The sequence below is a fragment of the Arachis duranensis genome, chromosome 3 (genome assembly GCF_000817695.3).
Source record: "Arachis duranensis cultivar V14167 chromosome 3, aradu.V14167.gnm2.J7QH, whole genome shotgun sequence".
Lineage (NCBI taxonomy): Eukaryota > Viridiplantae > Streptophyta > Magnoliopsida > Fabales > Fabaceae > Arachis > Arachis duranensis.
In genome coordinates, this window is record NC_029774.3 from 4,642,818 (window position 1) to 4,659,070 (window position 16,253).

General features: G+C 28.5%; 1 protein-coding gene across 1 annotated transcript; it reads left to right on the forward strand.

Annotated features, from left to right (window-relative positions):
* The first annotated feature begins 1,262 nt into the window (after positions 1–1,262).
* On the forward strand, positions 1,263–4,038 carry LOC110279624 (probable jasmonic acid carboxyl methyltransferase 2). The gene is made up of 4 exons (XM_021139612.2): positions 1,263–1,361; positions 2,504–2,622; positions 2,728–3,125; positions 3,828–4,038. Exons 2-4 carry the CDS (start codon positions 2,548–2,550, stop codon positions 3,889–3,891), a joined length of 537 nt encoding a protein of 178 aa, XP_020995271.2. The 5' UTR covers positions 1,263–1,361; positions 2,504–2,547; the 3' UTR covers positions 3,892–4,038.
* Positions 4,039–16,253: the final 12,215 nt, after the last annotated feature.

The window sequence follows — 16,253 nt, forward strand, 5'->3', positions numbered from 1 at the left end:
TTCCCTATTTTTTATTATATTTTTTCTTCTTCAGTTCTTCTTTCACAAATCTCTCATCTTTTTTCGTCTTTGATTTTTTTATATTTATTTATGTGTATATATATTATGTTTTTTAGACAAGTGTAGCGAAGGAGACATAAAAAAAAAGTTCAAATATTATGTTGGCAGAAACTCACCTGCAGGTGAAGTTACTTCTGGATGGCTGACATGTGTTATTATATGGTTTAAAAAAAATCGGTTTATTTTATATAAATGGTTTATTTAAAAAAATCGGTTTGAATTGGACCAAGCAGTTACTTTTATTCCCTTCTTCTTCGTTTCGCACGTAAAATTCGTTCTCTTTCAATCCCTTTTTCAGAACTAATATGAAACTTTCAATTAGGTATGTTCCTTTTATTTATATTTCTTAATCAAATTTATTATTTCAAATGCATTTCTTAATTTATGTTTTTATTCATTCCTCTGTGAATGATAAAAATGATTTAATAAATACGTACATATTTATGTCATCACACCATTTTGATGTTCAGGATCATAAATGCCAAGATAATTCATGGCAATTTCATGTGATGGAAGACAAAAATGTAATTATGGTATAACGTAGACTAGTTGATAGCATGAGTGATTAGATACTTTTGTTTTATTGAAAATAAATTCTAATTTTATTAAAAAATAAATTTTAGTTGATAAGTAAAAACACAAAAACGTGTATGACAGTGAAATCATAATTTCTAGACAAGTAAATTATAGTCTTATTATCTTAAAAAAATAATTTATTTATAGAATAATATTAAAAAATTAACAATAATTTGCATGAAAATAATTTATTAGTAAAATAAAAGTTAATTGATTGATTACCATAAAATTTAATTTAACGATAAATTTGCAATTGAACATATTTTTACAGCTTAATTTAAAAGCAACTGAAAATGTAAGTTATGAAAACAAAACAAAACTCATCAAGAAAATAGAAACAGAGACAAAAAAAAAGAAAGATGATATCACTTATGCCATTTCTATAAAAAAAACCGTGAATTTTGTTTCTTTTTCAAAATACTAAATTTTACTTTTTCAAACAATTTGTATATATATATTTAACAAAAATTAAATAAAAAAATTTCAGATAAATTTAAAGAAAAATTGGTCAATATGAATGAAGAAGAAGAACATATCAAATTCATCTGTTAGGAATTTAGGAATAACACGCAGAAAGAATTTAAATTATTTTAAAAGTAGTTATTTGATTTATTCAAACCGATTTTTTTAAAAAAACCATTTGTATAAAATAAATCGGTTTTTTTAAACCATACAGTAACACGTGTCAACGATCCAGAAACAATTTCACCTGCAGTCAACTGCAGGTGAGTTTCTACCTATTATGTTTAGTTATTTATAAAATTATGTTTACAGAATATGAGTGTAGCAGATAAAAAAAAACATTTTTTTTAATTTATGTTTAATTTACGGTATTTACCTGTGTGTCATTGTAGGACGAGACGGATAGTACAAAAATCTATCGCCCCCTCATTATCCTTACTTTATCTGTTCTAGTGTTTTCTTTATAATTTTATTTTAAAAAAGAGATGCTAAAGAATTATAATAATTTATTATTTTTTATTATCAATTAATTATTGATATTTAAAAATATAAAATAAAATATGTTATTAAATTATTAAACTAAAAAAATTAAATTAATAATTAAGTGATAGCAAGAACAATAAATTTTAATAATTTTCTAATATTTTTTATCTTAAAAATATATAATAATAGTGAATTTTATTAAATTGTTTGTAACAATGTTTTGTTTCTTTTATTATATTTCGTACAAACTGCATTAGAGGTATTCATGAATCGGATCGTATCCACAGATTCGCAGTAAATATTCGTATTCGATACAAAAATTGCGGATATAATTTGCATATTGATCGGATTGCGGATATCTGCTCTACATCCGCATATCTGATTTGCGGATCCGCAGATCTGCACAATAATAATTAAAAATAAATAAATACGTGTTTGGTATTATATTTACTTATTTGTATGTTTCAGTTAATAATTATTATTTATATATTGTATTATTTTATTTTTGTTATTTAGAAAAATTTAATTAAAAATATTTTAGGAATAAATAAGTTTAAAAGTGTGAAAGAAATATTTTTATTAAATTTTTTACATAGAAATATGATTAAAAAGAAAAAGTTTAATTATGTAGATATCTCCGATATCCGATCCGATGAAAATTGTGTGGATTGGATCGAATTTTCGGTCATATCCGATCCGATTCGATCCGCATACACCCCTAAACTGCATCATCAATCTTTTTAAATTTTCAATGAAGAAGAACAAATCAAAATTAAAATATTTTATAAAAAATTAAAACATTTTTTAGATAAGAAATGGTAATTTAATATAAGTAATTAACCAGTTCAGAATTAGATTTACCATTTTTCTACATAATTCTTTGGTCATCATAATTAATACTCTCTGATGCTCTTCAAATTAGGTAGCAAGTGCATTACAAAGGAAGCAAAAGACTTGGAAGTTGGTATGTCAACCCAACAAATCCTCCACATGAATAGTGGTGAAGGAGATAAAAGCTATGCACATAACTCTTTCTTTCAAGTATACATACACTCTCCTTCTTTTTATATACATATAAATTGTCACACTATAATAATGTTAATTTTTTTTATATATACTAATTAATTTGAGTGTTCTTCTAAGCAGAAAAAAGCAATTATCAAGGCAAAACCAATATTAGAAGAAAGTATGACAAGACTCTATTATAATATTCTTCCCAAGTGTTTGAAGGTTGCTGATTTAGGGTGTTCTTCAGGACCAAATACTCTTCAAGTGATATATAATATCATCAACATTGTTGACACTACTAGCTCCAACTTGAATCTTAGCTTACCTGATTTCCAATTTTATTTGAATGATTTATTTGAAAATGATTTCAATACTATTCTCAAAGCACTCCCTCAATTCTACAAAACATTGGAAGAGAAGAAGGGAAACAAGATTGGTCCATGTTTCATTAATGCAACTCGTTCTACAAGAGGCTCTTTCCTACTTCTTCCATGCACTTCTTTCATTGTTCTTATAGTCTACATTGGCTTTCTCAGGTAAATAATATACCAAACTCATGTTTATATATCCAATAACAAATTATATATTTTTTCTCATTCCTTATATCACTTTTTTTTTCAATATATTAAAACCTTGCTTTCAATACCACTATAAGAAAAACTAATTTTAGTCACAATAGTGTTATGGTTATACTATTCTTTTTTATTAGTTGATTTACTTTTTTGACAATTTTTATATTTACTTTTATTATTATTATTCTATGTTATATATCGTGACAAGTTATAAGGATTTCGTTAGCATTAAAAAGGTTTTGCTTGATGATTACTATATAGTATATACCGCTAAAATTTTTTAATTAACGACAAAGTATAAAGAGTTAGTGTACTCTAATTTTCTGTAAATATTTTAATAACTATTTTCATTGACTAAAGACAACTAAAGTGTCACTAAATTTTCTTTTTCGTAGTGTACATTTTATATTGAAATATATTAATTTTATATAAGTTTTAGTTCGAGACCATACTAAAATAAAAAATACAGAAATATTATGCTGCATTATTTATAGAGAAAATAAGGGCAAATTAAACACACATATATTTTGGTATAAAAAATTATACTTTTTATACCCCTAAAATAATTAGATAATAAAGATAAAATACAAAGACATGAAATATTGACCTACATCCTTTTTGGATTTTATATATATATATATATTTGTTTCTTTAAATTTCTTATAGGCTCCAGAGGAGTTTATTGATGCCGATGGAGGTGAAGCAGTGGAAAAAGACGGCATATATTTAACAAGTACAAGTCCTAGAGCAATGCAGAAAGCGTATCTTAGCCAATTCCAAAGAAACTTGAAAGCGTTTCTGAAGTCACGTTCAGAAGAATTGGTACCAGGTGGTGAGATGGTTTTAACATTTATTGGAAGGCAAAATAATACTTCTGAAATCAATAAAAATTAAATACTAAATTTAGTCATAAAAATTTTACATGTCATAAAATCATTTATTTAAAAAATTTGAAATTAAGGAAACATGAACAATAATATATTTATCGTGTACAAACTTTTCCTTTGCTTCTTCCTCTGGCTTTTACTTCATTTCTCTTTAATTTCTCAACATCAATTTTCAATACTAAATATTTCTTTGTATCGTTTACACATAGTATTTAAAAATGTTTTATATACATAAAAAATTAAATAATTGTGTATTTGTATACATTTAAAATTTTACATATTTTTAATATGCCTATTATATATATATATTCTAATATATATTCTATACATATCATTGCTTAGTTCTTAATTTTTGCTATACATTATTGTGTAGTATTTATAGCTTGAATAAAAAATAAATATATGTGCTGTGACAGAATTTGATTGAAAAGGAAACTTTGAAATCCTTCAATATCCCAAATTATGACCCTTCAATGGAAGAAGTTAAACAAACAATTGAGGAAGAAGGGTCTTTCATTCTTCACAAAGTGGAAACTATGTGGATGGGTTGGCATGGGAACATGATGAATAATGAAGAAGGTGCTAATGGCAATAAACTTGATGAGAATATGACAGGGGAGTTTATAGCTAAATACATTAGAGCTGTTACTGAACCTCTTTTAAAGGCTCATTTTGGAGAAAGGATCATGGATGAGTTGTTCCTTAGGTTTAAAGATAAGGTTGCCCAACTTCTTAGGGATATTCAAATATTGGAATTTCCAAATTTTATAGTGTCTCTTATTAAAAATGCTTAATATAAAGAGGTATGTATTGTTACGTGGCTCACATTTATTGTTCTTTTAACTTCCCCCCCTCTTCCTTTCTTGCATTTTGTAATTTGTATAATGAATGTTTGATGTCCAAATGCAAAAACGATACTACAGTGTATTCCCGTTTTTATAGGTCTCTTCTTAAATAATGTCATAAAAAATAGTTGCACTAAAAATTATTATGTTTAAATATAATGTTTAGGCGATTGTAAATTTTTTTCCATAAATATTTTATTTTATTATTTTTTACAAAAATAAGATAATAATATAGATATTAATCATAAGAAATACTAAAAGACTATCAAAATTTATTTTATTTTTTGCCATCACTTTTAACTATCAATTCAATTTCTTTAGTCTAATAATTTAACAACATATTTTATCTCACACTTTTAAATATTGTGGTCAAAAATAATAAATTCTAATGGCTCCCTAATATTTCTCAATAATTATTACTAATCATAACATTCATTTAATTTTTCGTTTAGTCATTTATTTTTAATATATAAAAGTAGATGGATAAGTTTACACACATTACTTTAATACTTTTAAGAGATATTTCTTCTTCTACTAATGTCAAATCAGCAATATTGCTTACTTGACAAAACTTTAGAATAAACCACTCATTTTTTGTCAAATCAACTATTATTTTCAAATCAGCAAAAAAATATATACAAAAGAATATACAAGTAATAGAAATATATGTAAATTATGGTACAAAATTACTAATAACAATAATTAGAAATTAATAGTGTTTAACTAAGTTTATAACCTACATAGTCATTCAATATTTGAATTCATATCCATATATTTATTATATCTTACTATTATAAACAATACAATAAATTTATAACCTCAATAATTGATTTATTAATTGTATAAATAACTCATTGAATTTAATAAACATCCATATTATAAATATCATAATAATATTATTAATCATAATAATTTTTATATTACAAATATTCAAAATCCATACTATTGAACTACTTATATAAGTCTCTTATCACTATTCCTTTTCTGAACTACACAACATCTCAAACTTACTCGATGAAGCATCATTCTTTGGACAATATCATCACCAAATAGATCGACAATTGGTTTATCAAGATTCGTGTGGTTCGTCTATGAAAAATATTAACACCCACAAATGAAGAGGAGCCTTTTTGCTTAGAAATGATTATATTAGATGAAAATGTGCAAAATAAACATATTTATTGTATTTTTAAATTGAATTTACGAGAAAAATACTTTAATTATTTTTGTTTTTTATACTTTTTATATTATTTTATAATACTTTATATATAATTGTATTTTAATATCGCTTTTAATTATTATACTTCTTTCAATATGCTATTTATTGTTCCTTTTCTAGTAACTTAAAAAAATGTAATCAATTTTTTTAACTAATTATTAACTACGATTTACTAACACTGCAGGGAACACCTTTTCGTGTAATTGTGAAGAAAAAAAATGATGAAAAAATTTCAAATATTTTTACAAGAAGAAAAAGTCGATACTATAAAAAATTTGAGAATAGAAGATACAAATGATTTGTATAGACCAATTAAAGGTACAATGAAAGCAAACTTTTTACTCACAACTGTTGTGAACGAAATTAAAGATTCAATTTTAAACATTCTTTAACACTATTTTGAATTTGCATTATTTGAGACATTGTCTGATAGAGTGGGTAAAAAAAAATATTAACGGGTAATTTTACTTTATACTATTTCAATTATTCTTATTAAAAACAACTTATTCAAAAAAATAATCTACACATTTTTGTTCTTTTTATTATAGATGTCATTGAAAAACTGCATGTATATCAAGAGATTAAGGAGAAATAAAATCATACAAATTCAAGACACATCTTCGGAAGAAAGAAGAAAGCAACAACTCAAATAACAACCAATAAAAAAAAGAGGGTGAGTGCTACATAAAAAGACATGAACTAAAATAAATGTAAAAGTCAAACAACCAAATAAAAATGTCACTTTGTACAACTCCAACATCCAAATCTTTTGTACTATAAATTAATTTAAATAAAATACCTTTCAAATTTAACTTTAGTTTACACATATTTAATTTAATTCTACAAAACATAACAATTTTTAATATTTATTATATACTATAATTAATTTACCACCCCGTGGATCGCGCGGGTCTTATTCTAGTCATATAATAAAAATAGAAAAAAGCTTAAGAACTAGTCACTACAAGAAAGACGTAAAATACGTTGGATTTAACAACGGATATTAGTGGTGGCTTTACCGTGGATTTCAATGTCAAATTTGTTAGGTTAAAGAATTATTGGTGGATTTCCATTTTCGATGATAAATTTACTAATAATAATTGGAGGGAATTCAAGAAAGATTGGCGCGAAATTTAGTGTCGGATTTACCGTTGAATTATTTCAACGGTAAATATGTTTAGTGAAATGTTGTGTTTTTCTGACCCATAGTCGGATTTATTTGCCAGTAAATTCGATGGTAATTGTACTTTAAATTCTCTCTCTCTCTCTCTTTATCTCTCTCTCTCTCCTCTTGCCTCCCAGTCTCTCTCTAACTCTCTCTCATCTCCTCTCCGCCAACACCTCACCATTAGCTCCCTCCTCTCCAGCAGCCCCTCTGACAGCACGCTCTCACCGTTCTGCTGCCGTTGCTACTGCAAATGCTTCTGTCGCCGCTTCTGTTCTTCTTCTTCTTCTTCTTGCACCAGCGTGAGGAGGAAGGTCAAAAGCTCCTGCTCAGCCGTTTCATTCTCCTGTTAAAACTCATTTCATGTAATGCTTCTAAATTTCTAAAATAGGATTAAGGTCTGAACTTATTTGTTATTATAAAATAAGATTTGTGTTGATTATTGTTGATTTGTGTTGATTATTCAGATTGCTTAGTTAAGTTTTCATTATATTTTTTATTATTATTGTTGATTTAATTTGTTCTTAATCTTTTACTTGAAAATTATTTTTTAGTGCTTTAATTTTCTTTTCAAGTTGCTTGTTGTTTTAATTAGGTGATAATTTATAATCAATTATAGAATTTATAAAAACTAGTTCAACATGCTTTTATGTTTCTTGAATTTGAATTTGTTTGGAATAGATTAATTGATTTTTTGCTGAATTTCTGTAATGTCCTACTGATTGTTGTATCATTGATGCTGAATTGTGTGAATTGATGTTGAATGAAAACTTAGTTGTGCTATTTCTTATTGTTTTATGCTTTAACATGTCAAGTGTTCGATTATATGTTTCTATGTCTAATTTGTGTTTATTTAGTTGATAATTAGTATTATCCTCGAGTTAGATTTAATTTTTAGTTTTAGCTAGAGGATTTAAGTTGTTAAGATATGTTAAATTTAAAGTATTAGGTTGTACTCATTTATTATGAAAATGTAAGTATATTATTTTTAGGATTATTCTAATTCATATGTATAGTTATTGAAGACATTATTTAGTTTAAGGCAACAATTTAACACTCATTTTTTCAAATCTTGGTGAAATTTACTTAATTTTCTATATTTTTAAATAAATATATAATGATTAATGTTACATATAATGACATTCTTTGAGATTTAAATATCAATATATATGATGCTCTTATGAATATATACAATAGTATAAACAAGTTAATATTTTCTGTTGGAAATGTTGTGAATTTAATTGAGTTTTGACTGATGTTGCGGATTGAGGTTAGTAGGATTTATGGGAATCGTAAAGGTAAATATATGTCCAATTTTAGGGGAGGTTATGTCAAAATATTTTTGAAATAATATAGTTGAAGGATTTGTATTGTATATATGTTGATTAGTGTTAATTGGTATTCTCTTTGCAGACATGACGACAGATAGTAGAGGTATCACGAGACAGTCTCATAGTCGTGGTAGAAGGAGAGTTTCCACCAGTACCTTAGGAACTTCTCAGTCATTGCCCTCTACCCTGACTATCCCATTGACCATTGTGAGGTCACATGCGGGTCTACTGGACCAAGAGTTCATTATGGTCCCGAACTCCAACTACGTGCCTCCTTTTACTACTCCTCCTCCAACTCTATCGACAGAGACCACGGTGGATGAATCTTCTAATGCGTCTCAGTCAGATGCCCCTCCACCACTACCCGTCATACGGATGAGGATGTGATCTGATGGCATGCAGGCGTGAGTACTATTTTCATGTCTTTTATCCACAATCTATTTTGAATTTGTTAAGTTTTATGTGTTTTTATGTGTTTGTTAATCGTAAGTTTTTCATTGATAAGTTTACACCAAACAATAATGCATGTACACAGAAGATCTCCAATGTGATTAAATCCATATACAACAACCCATGGTCGAACTACAGAAAGATCCTTGCTGTGACCAGAGAGCGATAATTTCAGAAGTGAGCGGTAAGAACCCAATATTATTGAATTAACTGTATTTTATTTCGACTAACTAATATTGTTGAATTACTTTGTGCAGGAGAAATTTATATGGGATAGAGAACATGATATCTTGATAAGGAAGATCTACGACCATCGAATAGTTAGGTGACTTCAGCAGATGATGCAGGACGTTTGTCAGGGGCGCGACCACCTTACGATTTGGCTCCATCCAGATATTAAGAAGGAACTGGACGTCCATTTTAGTACTAATGAGGGGTTCAAGCGTCATTGTCTGACGAACAGAACTAACAGGGTTTCACCGAGGTCATCGAAGTATATTGGTGGACCGGCGACTTTCATGCAGACGAAGAGCAGGCTAGTATGTAGTTTGCTAATCTTTGTTAATTATTACTTGAATTAATTGTTACTTGATTTATTTTATTAGTTAGTTTCAATATGTGTAGTCTAAATTGTTGGAGCGTGAGGTGACATTAGCAGAGACCTTCAAGTATACTAATACGTTGAAGGCCAACTAGGAGAGATTTGCTGATGAGCGTTCTGCAGCTCATTATGTGAGTTTCAATTAATTCTAAATTTGAAATGTATTCGGTTTAAAGTCAATTAATTGTCATTCTAATCACAATGTGTGTTACACAGGCGGACTATGCGCAAAGATTTGAGGCTGCGACTCAACAATCTCAACCTAGTGAGAACGACCCCGGCTTTAATGTCTCAATCATTGATCCTAATAGGGTTTTTTTTTCTTTCAATTTTCAGTTATACGTATGTTTTGAAAAATGAATAATCAATGGGTCAATGAGGACATTCAAAGTCCAGTTTTCATGGAGTGGTACAGATTACAGATTATTATGTGGGCTTTAAAAATATAAAAGAATAATATGTGAACAACCCCAAATCCAAATGCCTGATCATTCCCTTCCATACAAAATAAAAATCAGACTTCAAAATTCTGATTTGACAAAACGAAAAAAAAAATCGTATGTGGTATGTCTTACCATTTTCTTTTCCTTATAAATGGCATGTATGTATTATGTCCATGCTTTTTGAAAAAAAAAATAATTGGGTAAAGACGTAAAGCATGTTTTTTTTGTCTTTCAACGTGTTAAAATTTTTTTAAAATTATCTCTAATATTTAATTTAATTTTATTTTATTTTTAACATTTAAATAAGTTTTAATTTTATCTCTACTGTCAATTTTTTAACTGTAAAAAATTGCATGTTATCGAATTTACCGGTAAAATAATTCGATGATAAATGGACACTACAAAATATAATATAGGGCCAAAATTACCGTCGAAAAATCCAACGATAACCACCAACTTATTTTCATCGTATTAATTGCAAAATTCGACGCAAAATTCGCCAGTAATTAACGTCAGACGAAATAATCTGCCAATAAATATTTTTCAGTGCCGTTTATACCGTCAAATGTATTCTGACGATAAATTCGACAGTACTCAACTATTTTCTTGTGGTGAGTAAAATTATTGTTTTTGACCAATACTTTTAGCCATCAACTTAATTTCTTTAGTTTAGCAATTCAATAATATACTTTTAATTCATATTTTTAAATATCGATAGTTAAATATTAGACAAAAAATAATAAATTATTTTAATCCCCTAACATTTCTTCAAAAAAGCTTGAAAGTTGGTATGTCAACCCAAAATATCCTCCCATGAATAGTGATGTAGGAGACAAAAGCTATGCACATAACTCTCTTTCAAGTACGTAATTCGTTCTCCCTCTCAATTTCTAATCTCTATATAAATTTGTTTCATAATAATGATTTTTTTTTTCAAATCTTTTATGCTAATTAATTTAAGTGTTCTTCTAGGCAGAAAAAGGCAATCATCAAGGCAAAACCAATATTAGAAGAAAGTATCACAAGACTATTATAATAATATTTTTCTTAAGTGTTTGAAGGTAGTTGATTTAGGGTGTTTTTCAGGACCAAATCTTTTTGAAGTGGTATCTAATATTATCATCATTATTGTTAGGGATGGCAACATACATTTTATCGGGGTATTCAATTCGATCCAATTTAAACGGATAAAGTTGCCAACTCGATCCGTAGCAGATAGAGTAAGATTTTTGTATGGGTCGAGTAGAGTGTAGGTTGAGCTTTAACCTTATTCGATTAACTGGCACCTTATATATGTATATGTTATATACTTATATAAAAATATGTTTCAAGTGGATATTGAATCAAATACTTCTCACTAAATGCAAAAGATTCTTAGCCACTAAAAAAATATCATTAATTGATAATTTAATACTTTTTTTTTTTACATAAGATTCAGTTCTATTTTAAATTATCATCAAGTTATATAATAATGTTCCATCTTTTTGGTAACTCGTGGGTAGAGTCAGGTACCCGCAGATTAAAAATAGATAGTGTTCATACCATGGGTCGAGCTATACGACCCGAGTTGACTTCAGATAGGAACGTCCGACCTCTTCAGGTTGGATGACCACCGACTTCTCCCTTAAAGAGCTCGGCCAAATCGCTACAAAGGCCCAAGTAGGCCCAAGCAGAGGGACACAGCCCACTCCAAAGGTGGTTGGCCTAATAAGATAAGATGACTTCACTCAAAAGATAAGATAAGATAACTAACTTATCTCTAAAAAAGCCACCCCACACCATTATAAATACACTGGAGCACCCAGGTATAACTCATACTCTGATTCTACACAAAATCCTGCCTAAAGCACGTGCTAACTTAAGCATTGGAGACTCTTGCAGGTACCACCACCCTCCGGTGACGAAGGATCAGCGGTACCCCCCAAGTCCAACAAGTCGGACACGATAGCTCCGACCAGTACAGAAGATCTCATCCGAGATCGACTTTCAGTTTCAGGTAACCCTCGGAACAGGTAGGATTAGGGTTGGGAACTTGGGATATTCTCATCCTGCGGGTAGAATAAGGTTGAGTTTATATAAAAAATTTCAATCTATAGATAAAGTTAGAGTTAAATCCAAACCCTACCATACTCTATCCATTGCCATCCCTAATTATTGTTGACACTATTAGCTCCAACTTGAATTTTAGTTCACCCGATTTCCAATTTTATTTAAATGATCTATTTGAACACTACAAGATTTTTGCTTATATTTGAGGGAGTATTTTAGCGAAGGTTTCTAAAAACTTCCACAATGGCAACTTAAAAAATCTCTACTAATAATTAATTAAAATTAAATTTTGGAACAAAACCTAATTTTCTCTTTTTTTTTTCAAAACGAGAGATTGAATTAGCTCAAAGAGAACCCTAAGTTTTCTATGCCATTTTTTCTGTCGATCCCGCAGCCATTTCCGCCGCTGGCACCGTCACGACTGCCGTGTCCATTGCAGTAGAGAATTTCTGGATCGAGAGCTTCTGGATTAGAGAGGTTGATATTGGCCCCGATGGTAAGATTCGTTACGAGGATTTCATCGCCAGAATGATTGCTAAGTAAAACTCTTCACATATCAGATCTTTGCAAATTTCATTTGCTCTGCTTCTGAATTTTCCTATATGTGTTCTTTCTTTTTTTTTAGCTATTTTCATATTGCTGTTTCTTCTTCTTTTTATTTATTTATTTATTTTTGGTCATGTTTATTTTTTGTTTTGTACCGTTTTCTTTAGTGGACGAACGGGTTAACTATGTTATGCGCATTTTGATTTTTTGCCATATTAATGTCATCATGTAGCTAACAATGGATGGTTTAGGAATTCAAAAGTTGCTTGGATTGAATATATGTGTATGTTGAGATCCGAAGCGGTCTTTATCTGCTTCTGGATCAATATCATTTTATTTTGAAGAGCTTCATTTGTCTTTTTACGTTTTTTTTGTGTTTTTTATTATTTTAGATTTGATTATTTGTTATGATCATGATTCTTCATCTCTCTTTCTAATTGTGAATTATAATTACTTGATTAATTAATTGTTCTCTTGTCCTATTAATTGATATTTTAATATGTTCCTAAAGATACAAATTAGTTTCCTATTTTTCAGAGTATATTGTCTTACAAGTTGTAATATATATTATACTGGTTTATACTATATTGCTACTCTTTGATTTTAGTTCTTAATATGTTAATTTCTATTTTTTCATTTATAATATATAATATATAGAACACTACTTGTATAATGAGCATACTTTTCTTATATGTGGTCTTTGTATAAAGCAAAAACTAAAGTACAAAGAGCTTGAGATAGATCTAGTAGTCTGGAACTAAGAATTTGATTAGTTTGTTGATTAAATCACATTTGCTTTCATCAGGTTCTACATTATTCTTTGGGATAAGTATTGTTTTGGTTTCTAACATTGAGGGTCAGAATCAAAACCGTTCCTGATGTAACTTTTTATTTAGAATCGTCCTTAATGTTGCACTTCATTTTAAAATCGTCATTTCTAATAATTTTTTTTTATAAATTGTTCTTTTAAATAAAAAATTATAAAATTAAAAAAAAAAGAAAAGACACAAGGGGAGGGGAGAAAGGAAAAGGGGAAAGGACGCGGGGTGGAGGGAGGAAAAGGGAAAGGGAGAGAGGGGAAGGAAACGCCGCCGGCGAAACTTGGAGTTGCCGTCGCCGCCGCAAGTCAGGGAGAGAGCTTCTACTTCTGCACCGCTGCTTCTCACCGCCGCGTTCTCGCCACTGCTCCTCGCCGCCTTGTTGCTGCGCCTCGCCGCCTCGCCGCTTCTGCTTCTTGCATCGCCCTCTGTTTCTACTTCGTATTTTGCTTCTTCTGGGTCTGCTTGACTGCTTCTGCTTCGTCTTCTACTTTCTGCTTCTGCTTGAGTGCTTCTACTTCTGCATCCTCTGGGTCTGCTCCTGCTTCTACTTCTAATGTGATTTTGATTTGTTATTTTCTGATTTTTATTGTTGTTGTGTGTTGATTTGGTTGTTGAATTTGATGTTGTTATTTCTGGATTTGAATAATGTTTTAGTTGTTGGTGTTGTTGAATCTGATTATTAGTATTTGTTGAATTTGGATTTGAATAATGGATTTATTCATCATAATCCCTAATTCTCTAATTTTTATTGTTGATTTTGTTCTTGTTCTGATTTCTAGATTGCTGTTGCTTTTTTTTTTGGATTTCTTGTTTCTCCCTAATTTTTTGTCTTATTCTTGTATTTGATTTCTTGGTAATTAAATTTATAGATTTTTTATTTTTGTAATTGAAGATAAATTTGGGTATTTTTAATTCTTGTAATTGGGTTTTGTTAATTGTATTTAAAAATTTGAAATTTTGAGTTTTGTTAATGGAAGAAGAAGAACAAGAGAATTTGTTCTCCAAGAAGGAGAACAAGAAGAATAAAATGGTGGAAAAAAGGGTATTTTTGTTATTTAGAAACAAAGTTTATTAGAAAGGACGATTTTAAAGTGAAATGGAACATTAAGGACGATTCTAAATAAAAAATTACATCAGGAACGGTTTCAATTCTGACCCTCAACATTAGGGACCAAAACAGTACTTATCCCTTATTTTTTTCATTATCTTTAGTGTTTTTGAAATGCTATGTATATAGTTTATTCTTTATTATCAAGGAAAAAACATTGATTTACGGAGCAGCTTATTTTATTTGATTTTAATTTTTTCATTCTTTTTATCTCGTGGTGGTGTTTCAAATGAGAAATTAGTTTGTTCTATATTATGATGGTTGAATTCGATGGACTTTTATTTGAACTCTATTTCATATGATGGATTGTTCCAAAAAAGTGGCATTTGGTCATTACAAGGTGTTGCTTTTGTTTTATTCTGTTATTTTTAGAACATTGTCTTACTCCTCTATAGAATCAGAGTCGGTTGAGCTATGTAAATGATATTAAAAAATAAATTTTTAATTTGAGAATATGTAAATGAGATGAAATTAATGAATGATTTGAAATTAAAAATAAATAATTACAGGATTTGTAGAAGTTTAAAAATCTCACAAAATAGTTAATTTGTGTTAAATTAAAAAATCAATTTATAGAATTTTTAAAGTGCCACAAAAGTAATTTAAAACTACCATAAAAGTTCAATATAAAACCCTTCACTAAACACACACAACTCCTATAAAAAACCTCGTGGCATCTCAAATTTTAAGAATTTTAGAACCCCCACAAATCATTTACTGAAAATTATGAACCTCCACAAATAAAAAAAAAAATATCACAAATAAACAAAAACCTTACAATAAAAAATGATTTCCGTGCTATTTTTAAATCACTCCCTCAATACCAGAAGACATTATTGGAAGAAAATAAGGGACAGAAGATTGGTTCATGTTTCATTAATGCAACTTCAGAGACATTCTACAACAGACTCTTTTCGATCAGTTCTTCCATTCTTCCTATAGTTTACATTGGCTTTGTCAGGTGAAGAATATAATGCTAAACCGATTTTGTTTAACAAATGTTATGGGATCAAGTATGTTTTTTTATCTAAAATTTATGATTTTATTTAGAAAAACTACTAATTTAATTTTACTTAATTTTATTCTTAATATTTTAAATTTGTGTTAAAATTATTTTTAGATGTTAATTTTATCTAAAATATTAAACAAAAAATTAAAAATGTCTAGGATAACTCTGAAACAAATTGAAAACATTATTAACAAAATTCAAAACACCTAATAATTTAAACACAAATCAAAAACATTAAGAATAAAATTGATTGAACCGAAAACGTTGCATTCTCTAAATTATAAAAAAATAAACTCCAAACTAAAATCTACTAATTAGTTTGGTAACTATAATGATCGTTTTCTAAAAAATATTACATTTTTTATTTTTATTTTTTCGAAATGCACTAGCATTCGCTTTTATTAATAAATGCACAATAAGTGACCGTATGAAGTAATGTTTTTTATCCAACAAATTAAATTAGATTAAAGACCATAGGACTGCACAAATTTCAGGTTCTAGAGAAGTTGATTGAAGGAGAAGAACTACAAGTATGTGTTAGCATTTTTTCTCAACTGCACCATTTTGTTGAAGAGTTTTCGCACATTATTTTTGGTGCAAGATACCCTTTAATACAAA

Coding starts and splice junctions, on each gene's coding strand:
- LOC110279624 (XM_021139612.2), top strand. CDS start 2,548: ATGTCAACCCAACAAATCCTCCACATGAATAGTGGTGAAGGAGATAAA. Junction 2,623..2,727: donor CACATAACTCTTTCTTTCAA/GTATACATACAC, acceptor TCTTCTAAGCAG/AAAAAAGCAATTATCAAGGC. Junction 3,126..3,827: donor GTCTACATTGGCTTTCTCAG/GTAAATAATATA, acceptor AATTTCTTATAG/GCTCCAGAGGAGTTTATTGA.